At 37.5% G+C, this 11,935-nt stretch overlaps 1 protein-coding gene across 1 annotated transcript; it reads right to left on the bottom strand.

The window, feature by feature from the left end:
• Positions 1 to 4,305: 4,305 nt before the first annotated feature.
• Positions 4,306 to 7,639, bottom strand: LOC115973276 (glyoxylate/hydroxypyruvate reductase HPR3-like). The gene is made up of 2 exons (XM_031093535.1): positions 7,143 to 7,639; positions 4,306 to 5,003 (listed from the first exon to the last, which is right to left on the bottom strand). Exons 1-2 carry the CDS (start codon positions 7,602 to 7,604, stop codon positions 4,479 to 4,481), a joined length of 987 nt encoding a protein of 328 aa, XP_030949395.1. The 5' UTR covers positions 7,605 to 7,639; the 3' UTR covers positions 4,306 to 4,478.
• Between the last annotated feature and the right edge of the window lie 4,296 nt (positions 7,640 to 11,935).

The raw sequence follows: 11,935 nt of genomic DNA, 5'->3' as shown, positions 1-11,935 counted from the left end.
AAAAGGTATATTATATGACTTCCTGACTGTGAATGCTCTTAATCATTTGTTATTGGAATTTCAATTCAATCAGCTTTTATTAAAAAATAAATAGTTGTCACTTCAATAAGTAATTTTTCTTCCATAAGGAGAAAAAGTATCTGTCATAATTAAAATTTTTTACCAAGCACTACAAAAAACGCGGGCTATAGCCGCGTTTTTTTTAGCCGCGTTTACAAAAAACGCGGCTATAGCTTACCTATAGCTGCGTTTCCAAGAAACGCCGCTAAAGCCTCAAGCTATAGCCGCGTTTTCCAAAAACGCGGCCATAGCTAACCTATAGCTGCGTTTTAAAAACGCGGCTATAGATCCAGTCAAATAAATTTTTTACAGAGTGACCTATAGCTGCGTTTTTCCAAAAACGTGGCTATAGCTAACTTTAAAACGCAGCAAAAGGTTTTCTATAGCTGCGTTTTTTAGAAAAACGCGGCTATAGGTTCAAGCAAATAATTTTTAGAGGAACCTATAGCTTCGTTTTAAAAAACGCGGCTATAGGTCCAGTTGTAGTAAATTTTTAAAACGGTTGCCAATAGCCGCGTTTTTAGAAAACGCGGCTATATGTAACAGCCAAAAAAAAAAAAAAAGGGTTTTTCTGCAACTCCCCACGTGCCAACCCTTTCACACCTACATCCCCACCTACCCCACTTTCATCTTTTATTTCTTTACTCTTTCTTTCATTTTCTTTCTTCATTCTTCACTCACTCCACCGTCTTCACTCTTCAGGTTCTTCTTCTCTCTTTTTTTTTTTTTTTTTTCCTTCCTTCTTCACATTTGGGTAGCACTTTTTTTTTTCCCTTATTCTTTCTTCCTTCTTCACATCTAGGTAACTCTTTTTTTTTGTTTTTTTGTTTTTCTTTCTTTCTTTCTTTCTTTACATCTGTGTAACTCTTTTTTTTTTCTTTGATTCTTTGGAGCTACTGCTTCTTTTTTTCCTCTTTCTTTTTTTTTTTCTCCGTTATTCACTCTAGCACAACTCTTTTTTTTTCTTTGATTCTTTCCAGCTACGTACTTTTTTTTTTCTTCATCTCAAGCACACTGATTTGTCTACAGATCTAGTTTTTTTTTTTTTTTTTTTTTTTTTTTTTCTTATTTTATGTTTAGTTATAAGAAAATGGAGGAGATGTTGAAAATTTTGATGAAGTGGATAGCCCGCATATTTTGAATTTTCTGGGTATGTTTGTATTGTGAGAATGTTGTGTTTAATTTTGAATTTTTTGAGTGTGTTTGTATTTTGAGTATGTTGTGTTTGATTTTGAATTTTCTGGGTGTGTGTTTGATTTTGAATTTTTTTTATTTGTTCAATTTTGAATTTTTTTATTGGAATTTTGAATTTTCTGGGGAAAAAAAACCCAGAATTTTTTTCTTTTTTTTTTTGTTTTTTAAAAAACCTATAGCCGCGTTTCAGACGCGGCTTAAAGCTGGTCTATAGCCGCGTTTCCAAAAACGCGGCTATAGGCCGAATCCTATGGCCGTGGTTAGAAAACGCGGCTATAGGTCAGACCTTTAGCCGCGTTTTTCAAAAACGCGGCTATAGTCTTTGAGCTGCGGTCTTTAAGCCGCGTTATAAACGCGGCCATAGGAAACGCGGCTCAAAGCCTATAGCCGCGTTTTTGGGGTCTTAAGCTGCGTTTTTCAAACGCAGCTTTAGACCCATTTTTTTGTAGTGAAGTCTTGTGTTATCATAATTGATTCCCTAGCATTAGTCTTTTTTTCTGGGGGGGCTCAGTTTGCCAATATGATCGATTCCTATATGACTCAAGAGTCAAGACTTAGTGGGGCGGCTACCTTTTACCGTATGTTTGGTTTAAGGGTAGGGAACGGAAGAGAAGAGAAAAAGGGTAGAGGGAAAGGAAAAATGTCGGCTCACGTAATAAGTTTTTAAAAAAAATTAATTTTTTTTTTTTCTCAAGCTATCTAAATAGCGGATTTTTTTTTTTTTATAGAAAAAAGTAAGTTAATTTTATTGAACTAAATTTGATTGAAATACAACATCTAAATTACTAGGTAGAGCAGCAGAAAAAAATTTAATTTCTCTTTCTTTCTCTCGATCATCTTCATCTCAAACCAAACAGTGTTAATCCTGTGCTTAAATGAACCTTGAGTTGGCATTTTTTTTAAATATATAATATATAAAAATATATATATATATATATTTAAAGTTTTGACGTCTTGCAAAAAAAAAAAAATTTTGAACATCTAAACTTTTTTTTTTAAGTCTAACTAAAATGAGCTTGAATATGACCCTCTTTAACAATCTATTCTTATGGATAAAATTATAATTAATTTATAATTTATTACTAAATTTGTGAGTGGTGTAGCAGAATTTAAATTTGCTTTTAATTATTTATTTGTTAAGTGAGGGGGCTTGGGCTAGTCAATCAATGGATAGCAGATGTTAACATTCAAAGACAATTAAATAATATTTAGATAACGGATGATTCTATAAATAAATAAATAAATAGACAAGGCACGTGGGATAGGGGAGTGATTAAGTGAAGACAAAAGCAAATGCTAACACAATAATTTTTTTAATACAATTACAAAAACCAATAGTTGCTAAAGTTAAATTGAATTATTATTAAAAATTGTAAAGAGTAAAGGCATAAACTAATAGATAAAAGAATTATAAGCAGTAATAATTAAATTTCACTTAGCTTTTACTTTAGAGAACCCAAAAATAAAAATACTAAAAAAATAAAAACTTATATTCATAAAATCATTCAATTAAAATACAACAAGATTCTCAAAAAGAAAAAAAATCAATCAAAATACAACGTTGTATTTTGTTAACAAAGCCTCCGTAACGTTGACTACTAGGCAGGGGCGGAGCCAAGGGGGGGCGAGGGGGGGGCCCCCCCCCCCCGACCCTCCTCCCAAGCCTCTTTAGTATAGGATTTCAGGATTACTTCCCCCCAGTGGCGAAGCCACTTAAGGACCGGGCCCCCCAAAAGTTTTGAAAAAATTTTAAAATAAAGAAATAGCTTAAAATTTTAGAATGGGATACTCAAATTTTTAAGCTAATCCAGCAAAAATTTAACCCAAAAAATTAAAAATAAGCAAACAAACAAAATCCACCATTTGGCCCAATAATCAGCCCACGTTCCTCCAAAACCCCTCATTCACCTTTTATAAATTCCAAATTTGCAACACATATAAACTCAAAAAAAAAAAAAAAAAAAAAAGTTTACTGTGTACTGCCCCAATTGCGCCGCTTGCCATGGCCAGTTAACCACGACGCCAGTGTTCTTGCTGGGAGTCTGTAACGCCACTCCTCGACGACAACACCAATACACCTCTTTCTCTCTTGCTACTTTGTCGTTTGTTTGCTCAATACTGCTGTTATATTTGGTAATAACTGCTCAACATTGCTGTGAAGCATTCGCTTTGACCGACTAGTAAACTTCTAGATCGAGTAATGAAGTGCTGTACAGCTGTACAACATTTCACATATAATACTTTTAACTTTCTTTATTTTTTATTATTATAATAAGATATATTAGTTTTGTTCTGATGATTTAATGTTCTTTACACAGTACCCTACAATTAATAATAATAATAATAATAATAATAAGGTGGTTTATATTAGAATATTAGATTATCTATTTATATCTGATAATAGTAGGAGGACAAATAATTATTTAATTGTTTGATTTGATCTAATTGGACTTAAATAGTAATTTGCACTTCATTGTTCACACTTTTTTTTTTAACAAAAATTATTGTATAAATCTTCAAAATTTCATACCTATTAATCAATTTTTTATCCTAAATGCTAAAACATTAGATGTAACTCCTTAAAAAAGCTCTAAAATGTAAAAAGGTAAGTTCAAACTTAAGTACAAATAATTTAGTACAGTGAAAAAAATGTAGGCACAAGTTTACTTAATAGTTTATGAAATAAAGTAATTTATTTTTTGTCACAATTTGGGCCAAATTAACTTGAGTTTTTTGCATTTTGAGCCAATGTAGGCTGAACTAACATAGACTTAACCCATTAATACAATATAGGCATAACTAACTTGCCCCCCCCTAAGAAAATTTCCTGACTCCGCCACTGCTACTAGGCCTTTTTTTTTTTTTTTTTTTTTTGTATGACTTGGCCTCTTAGTAATCATCCATTTCATCTCTCCCTTCCTATGTTTTTTTATGATGTTAATGGCCCGGTTCTCCTTAGGCTTCTGCCTCCTTCGAGCCCCCTTTAATAAAATTAAAATCTCACATACTTGCCGAACAAAATAAATATATTTACAAAGCCAACTAGCAACAAAAACATCTAAAAAAATGCCTACTATAGATAGGCTACAATGAAACATAATTATTTAAGTGTATACACCCTGTATTGTACATTACATAAATATCACTTATTTTATAATTTAAATGTGAACATCATAAAAATGTGGACACTATAGCCATTGTATGTGAGAATAATTACTGATTATTTAATTATCCATGACTTGAGAGAGTAAGGGTTTGTTCAAGAAGAATGCTTCCAAATTCCCTACCGCAAGTTCACGCATACTTGCGCGAGTCTCATGAGTAAATGCAGCTCTATGTGGCGTCAGTACAACATTATCCAAGGCAAAGAGCTCTTTAGGAACATTAGGCTCGTTCTCAAACACATCCAAACCAGCACCTCCTATGTCGCCTTGCACCAAACACTGCACCATTTCCTTCTCATCAATAATGGCTCCTCGCCCAACATTGATGATGACTCCCTCTTTTCCCAATGCCAATAAGACGTCCTTGTTAATTAGGTGGTGGGTTTGATCACTTAAACCACAGCAAATGACAAGGGCATCGCTGTTAGTTGCAAGTTCAAAAACACTGGAATAGAAAGGGTATGAAAATGACGGTTTCTGCTTTCTTGAGTTGTACGAGATACTGCAGCCAAAAGCCTCAAGCCTTGTAGCAACTTCTTGGCCAATGCTTCCTAGTCCAATAATCCCAATTCGCTTGCCTTTTAACTGTAATCATCAGCGCATTTATTCTTGCATTAGTCTATATATAACAATAAACGGAAAGGTGATTGACATTATACCATGCACATCCCCTTTTGGAAATGTTTTAGTGAATAAGTTTATACAACAAATAATAACTTGAATAATTTATAAAAAAACATAGAATAAAAAAGAATTTTAGAATGATCTCACAATACTATAGAATTACGTTGTGAAAGTATTGTCTTTAAAGGTTGATTCGTGCCACCCAAAGTAAAACTCAATGCGACTCTTACTCTTGGCCAGACAATCCTCTAGAATTAGGCTATAGCATCAATCTTTATGATGGACGTACTTCCACTTATGGAGGTTCAAGAACAACCTTCTACTATTGCCTTTCCTTTTTTTTTTTTTTTTTTTTTTTTTCCTTTATATATATATATATATAAATAAATAATATTGCATTTCCTTGAAACAAATAAAACTATAGAAAAATATGCGAGAGAGAAGATAATATAAATTGTATATTTGGAAAATATAAAATAAAACAAATGACTTATAGGAAAGAGTGTTGTAATATAGGCTATTCATAACAACAATGGTCTATAGTTATTGGTTACTAATAACCCATAAAGTCTCAACCGTTACTTTAACTATAATTGCGCAATGACTATTTTATCTTATTGCCTAATAGCTAGAAAATAAATAATAATAAAAGTGTTTGGAATACATTCCCACACCAACATCCCTAACACTGGCATGTTACAAGTGGAAATCATAAGAAATGATGGTTTCCAATGTGATCTTTTCATGATTTGTTTGTATTATAGACATAATAAGAAATAAAATATAGTCCTTCTATCAGATTAATTGCAGTACTAGCCTCTTCAACTACATTAAAAGAGAGTTTAGAGGGTGTTATTATTTTTCTACATTAAAAGAGAGTTTAGAGGGTGTTATTATTTTTTATAAAAATAAAATTTCTATTGTCAGTAATTCTATTTTAAGTATAAAATGTGTGAATTACATTTAACTCAATATCATAAAGTCTCTTGTTAATTGAATAAGATATTTAACTTTCAAAATTCACTAACACCAAAAATTTATAGGTATTTTCAAAGTTCAAAACCTATGACTTTTATACCAAACAACATGCCACCACTTATCTTTAGACAGTCCCATTGGTCACTTCACTCACTTTCGAGTTAGTTAACAAATGCTTAGTTACTTTATTAATTACAAGTTCCATGCATTCAAATATGAACAGTTAATAAATTAAAGAACAGCTTGTGTTTTGAGATTAGCTTCTTGACCTCTCCTATTTTTCAAAGGGTCGTTGAGACCCCTGAAGTTCCAAGATAGGGGGGGTTGGAGTGAAAAGCCTACAAGTGTTTTTGTGTTCTTCAACCTGCTTTGACCTAGCACTTTTTCGGCTTAAGTGATAAATGGCTAAAAGAAAAAAAAAAACCCCCGCCGCCACCCCCCCCCCCCCCCCCAAAAAAAAAAAGTCCCATGAACATGTTTTTGTTTACTTTATTTCTTTATTTTATTTATTTATTTATTTATTTATTTGTAAAATTCGTTCTTATATTTGATAAAATTTTGGATCATTTTTGTTTTGAAAACTTCATTGATTTCATTGTGGTTTTTTTTTTTTTTTTGAAAATGAAATTTTTAATAATTTCATACCAAATATGCATGAAAATAGCTAAAATTTACTCTAAGAAATATCATTACCAAGTTATAGCTTTTTTTAAGAGAAAAAAAAGTTATTTTTTGATATTTTTGTACATATTTAATATCAAACTAACTAGACAACTATTATATATTTATAAAAGTTTTCAAAATGACTATATATCTAATATCAAACAAACTCTGCATATGTATACACACGTGTGTTTATATATATATCACTAATACAAATAGAGAAACCCTTGCACATGTAATGTATACACACGTGTGTTTATATATATATATATATATCACTAATACAAATAGAGAAACCCTTGCACACGTAAAGCACTACGAATTAGATAGATGTCTTAAGCCATCGAATCAAGTTCGAATTTAATTTTTGCCATATCACTAAAGCTGGAGAAATCATAAAACGAGCATCAAAATTGTGACATCTTAAAATATAGAGATCAAATAGAGACAAATGAACATCTTAGAACCGAGAGGAATAGGATAACTTGTTTTGCTAGCCCAAAGCCCTTGCTTAACATATCGATCAGCAACTGAAATTTTCCTAAGCACGTCAATGAGCAATCCAACAGCCAAATCGGCGACGTCGCAAGAAGCCACGCTCCCGGCATTGGCCACCGCAACTCCCCGGCGGCGACACTCGGACAAGTCAATGTGGTTGAGGCCGGTACTGGGGGTGACAACAAGGCGCAGTGAGGGAAGGTGGCAGAGGAGGTCAGCTTTGATAGGGGAAATGCCAGAGCTTAGCATGGCTTGCACATTACGTGCGTGGGTGCTCAAGAATTGGTCTAGTGGGAGTGGTGACTCCCATGCTTTCAAGAAATGGAACTTGTGTGAGTATTGTGATTGGTAAACAGAAAAAGATTCCGGTGGATGAACAACCAAGACTTGTGGGAGGTGACTATGAATAATTCCATGAGCCATTGGCGGTTTAGAGCTTTGAGATAGGAAAGAATGAAAAGAAGAATCGGAAATAAAAAGTACGTGTTTTTTTATTTCTTCTTTTCATTGGAAATAAAAAGTACGTGTTCTTTCTGAGCTACATAATTGCACTACAACGACGTTTTTGTCCTTTTTTTTTTTGTTTTTTCCGAATTTCTTTTCAATCTTTTTTTTTTTTTTTTTTTTTTTAGAAATTGTCGGTGGTGGACAATAAATAGTAGAGTTGTAAAAGTATACCATTTTAAGAAATTTTTTATGAAAAAAAAAACTAATTTGACAATTTTTTTCAATTTTTTATATAAAGTTTCATAAAATAAATGATTAACCGGACCCAAAATAATATAATAGGTTTATATTTCCATCATTCACAACTCTCTCTATAGCGAATTATTACAAAAGTTGTAATATTTTTTGTTACATTAGCATTTTTCCTAATTTTTCTTCCATAAGAGGATAAAGGGTCGCTGTTATAATTATAATTATTTTACCAAGTGTTGTCTCATCACAATATATAGCTTCTACTTTCTTCATTTTTAATAATTAAAATAAAAATATAAAATGAATAATGTAAGGACTCAATTCGTAACGACCCCAAGGTAATATTGGGCTCGTATGTAAAAGGTCCAAACAATATAATTTGTAGAGTGTGGGTTTAAAATGCTAGGCTTTGGTCACCGGACAGTGGTTTGGGTGGCTCTGGTCAGTGAATCTCGTCCGAAGAGTTTGTGGAGTTTTGCGCTCTCATTATCCTTCTTTTTTCTAGGACTGCATGGTTTGGGAGACGGATTGTCCCCCCCTTTTGGCACATCAGCCTTTTCGTTATAGAGACCTTCTCAGTCGATCCTGACCTTCCATCCGTTGATCAGGCAGGTACCTACTCGAGTACCTGTCCTATCAGCCACTTCACCCTACTTTTTGTTAGTTGCACTGACTGAAATCACACTGTTCAGGAGTCTTTTCCCATTAATATGGTTAGTACGTTTGTGGGCGCATTCAATGCGGAGATGACGTCTTCTCCTTGAACCATTTACACTCTTTATTCCCGTATGAGTTCCATTCTGCTCGCCTTCTTTTCTGAAGGCGCTCTGGAGGTTGCCTTTGACGATATACTAATCTTTCTTTTGAAGTCCTAGGAAGCCGAGGATAAGGCTATCCTCAGCTGCGTCTATGGGCCATTTGGTCTTTCACTATTTGTCCTCGGCAACCCCTATCCTCGGCACGGGTCCTAGGTCCTAATGGGAAGTGGGCCGAGTTGTGAGTTCTCTGGTCCCATAATAGCCCTTCAAAATCTTGCTGTCCAGCTCCTTGGACAGATAGGAGGGTTTTGATGACATCAGGCTTCTGTCAAGGCTTGTCAATCCTTGTCACCTATCGGTTCCCGAGACTCTTCATCTGCCCGAGACACGTTCTGGGAGCCTTTGGAAGGTGAAACATGTCTTCATTAAATGCGGGCGGCTCTGTGCTCTCCACGTTCAACGGTGCGATGATGATCTAACGATGGAGAATCCTTTGCCTTTATGGGCGGGAAAATTTGGGCAGTTACTTTCGATGGGAGGTATAAATGATTTTTGGAACCGGTTCGTTTCTTCACTTTCGCACTTAAGAGTTCTAGCGCATATTTCCTGGGTTCATCCAATCTTTCATCCAAATCCGAGTCTATCTTCAGCACAAAAAGCCTGTCCGAGGCACCCTTTCTCTTTTCTGTAAGTTCTCTGCCTTTACTAATTCGTGTTTTTTCTTTTCTGGTTTTATTTTTCTCTGGTTCCTCTACTTCTCCTATCATCCACTGAGTTTGTTTAGTAGCTCTTAGAGATAGTTAAATTGAGAAAATTGAGAAAATTGGTTGATACTGAAGAGGCGATGGAAAAGTTCATCGCCGACTATAAGATTCCCCCTAGCGTTAGTTTGAGGCACTGTAAGATGGGGGAGTGGCATCTTCTGAGAAGGACGGGCGAGGTAGTAATCCCTATTCTCGCCTTCGTAGAGGGGGGGTATGAGAATTCCCATAGGGTCGGTAATGAAGAATTACCTTAGGTATTTCCGATTGGCTGCCACCCAGTGCGCTGCCAATATGTTTAGGATTCTGGGTTGTGTGGACGCCTTAAACGAAAAAATGGGGCTAAGACTAACCCATCATAACGTGAACTGGTGCTATAATCTCCAAAAATTAGAAGGCAAAACCTACTACGTGAAGACGAGAGATGAAAGGGTTTGGTTGATTCAGTACCTCCCCAACTCTAACAAAGGGTTGAACAAGGACTTCTTTATCGTATCTGGGGAATGGCATGATGGCGTTCCATGCCCAATGGTGGAGGGAGAACCAAGTGCGGTATAAAGAGCAGAAGAGTGTCAATCCTTTGCGCCATTTCGATTTGATATAGTTCGGTTACTAACCATGTACACTTTTTTCTTTTGTTTACAGATCCAAACGCCTTTCATTGACACTTTCATCTGGTTAACCAGGCAGACTTGGAGACTGTTCTACAAGCGGCCGTTTTTGTAAACGACTAGGATGGTCAAGTTAGAGCCGCCCACAAAATTTTAGGGTACGATCCCCTTCAGAAGTTATTTGCCGACGCGAAGCACGTGATTAGCGCTAACCGTCCTTGGCTTCCGAAAATTACCGTAGTCGAGTAAGGGTTTTTGATCTCCGAAAGATCTCTTGTCCCAGAGGGCATCCCATTGGTGGAGTCATCCCCCTCTTCCCAAGCAGCGGAGGACAAAGTTGAGTTAGGTCTGTCCGAGGAGGAATTTGAGGCTTTTAACCAAGCCGACTCATCCGAGGATCCCTCCAGTGACCTGGGTGACCCAGCCTTGTCTGAAGCGGAATTGGCATCAGTGGGAACATCCTTCCGAGCCAAAATGGGTCTGAAGAGAAGGCCCCCGACCAGCTTACTCGACCTCATCGAGGGTCAACCGAGGAAGGATGCACAGGGCAAACCACAGTCCAGTGTTCCAACTCCCCCGCCTCAGCCTCAGCCCATCCAAACTAGGTCCTCTTCTACCAAGTCCCAGCCACAATCTCCTCGTCCCCAACTTCTTTCCCCTTCTCAATCAGTTCTACCTCCTCGGTCGGAGCCCTTCGACTCAAAGAGAAAGAGGAGTCTTAAGGGGAAGGAGCCCATGGAAGGGGGAAAGTCCCGATCTTCTCAAGAGAGGGATGAGGCCCCACGAGCCCAGAAACAGCTAAAGATTGGGCACCAAAGCAAGGGGAAAGGGACCGAGGCCCAATCCACCCAAGGCAAGGGGAAAGGGATTGAGGCCCAATCTGCGCCGAGTGCTTGGCTTCTCGCCCCCATGCTCCACGGGGAGCCATTGCTGGAAACCGCATCCATGAGGGATCTTAGAGACGGTGAGGGCGGCTATGTGGCCTACGCATTAGGGAGAACCATGTTGCTCCCCACCGATGTGGAAGAGTTGAAGAACATGAGGATGCAGAAGGTTTTCCTCAGCACAAGGAGGTACTTGGGCATGGTAAAACTCTGGAAAACTAAAATTCTATTAACTCTTGCTCCCTGACTTTCACTTACGATGTATTTATCTCACTTGACAGGCCCTCCAGACCACCTATAGGATAGAGGAGGAAGTTAATAAGCAGAGCAAGGCCATCGAGGGTGAACGCGCCAAACGCATAGATGCTGCGCGGACCCTTAAAGCTTCCGAGGATGACCTCGCGAAGGCTAAGGAGGACTTGAAGAATGCTACCTGAGATAGGGATAATGCCTTAGCGGGTTTAAAGGGCACCCAAACACAAGCCGAGAAGCAGACAAAGCGGTTACTCGTCGCCGAGAACCAGCTGCAGATAGCTAAGGAGTAGATTAGTGATTTGAAGAAGAAGCTGATCATGGCAGACAACGCTAAGGGCGTGGCGGAGTATGCCCGGGACGAAGCCGTGAGGGCCAACCAGGCGGCTGAGTTTGCCAGAAACGAAGCCGAAGCTGCTAGGGACAAGGCTGAGGAGGAGGGCTACAAGATGGGGATAACTGAAACCCAAGCCTCCCTTAAAGCCCAAATTCCTGAAGTATGCAGACTATACTGCTCCCAGGTTTGGTAAGAGGCCTTAAAACGAGCTGGGGTGGATGCTTAGTCTAATTTGTGGAAGGCGGAGAGCATATTTTATCCTCCAGCCATCTGTGAGACCGCCTCCGCCAGCTCCGCGGCTGTGAGCGATCAACACAAGGAATGGGTTACTCAGTCAGAAGCTGCACAGATCATCGTCCCTCATGGCGAGTCGCTTGAAGGAGGAAAGCCTCATGATGCGATGGAAGCACCTGGAGATATGAATCCCAAGATGCCCAAGGAGGGTGCCAAGC

Source organism: Quercus lobata, unplaced genomic scaffold (assembly GCF_001633185.2).
Source record: "Quercus lobata isolate SW786 unplaced genomic scaffold, ValleyOak3.0 Primary Assembly Scq3eQI_336, whole genome shotgun sequence".
Taxonomy (NCBI): Eukaryota; Viridiplantae; Streptophyta; class Magnoliopsida; order Fagales; family Fagaceae; genus Quercus; species Quercus lobata.
Note: the sequence above shows the minus strand (reverse complement) of the source record. Positions and strands in the feature narration are given on the sequence as shown.

Excerpts from the sequence above, each read along its gene's own strand:
- LOC115973276 (XM_031093535.1), bottom strand. The coding sequence starts at position 7,604 with ATGGCTCATGGAATTATTCATAGTCACCTCCCACAAGTCTTGGTTGTT. Across the intron at positions 5,004-7,142 it reads CTATTCCTCTCGGTTCTAAG|TTAAAAGGCAAGCGAATTGG; the intron begins ATGTTCATTTGT and ends TGATGATTACAG.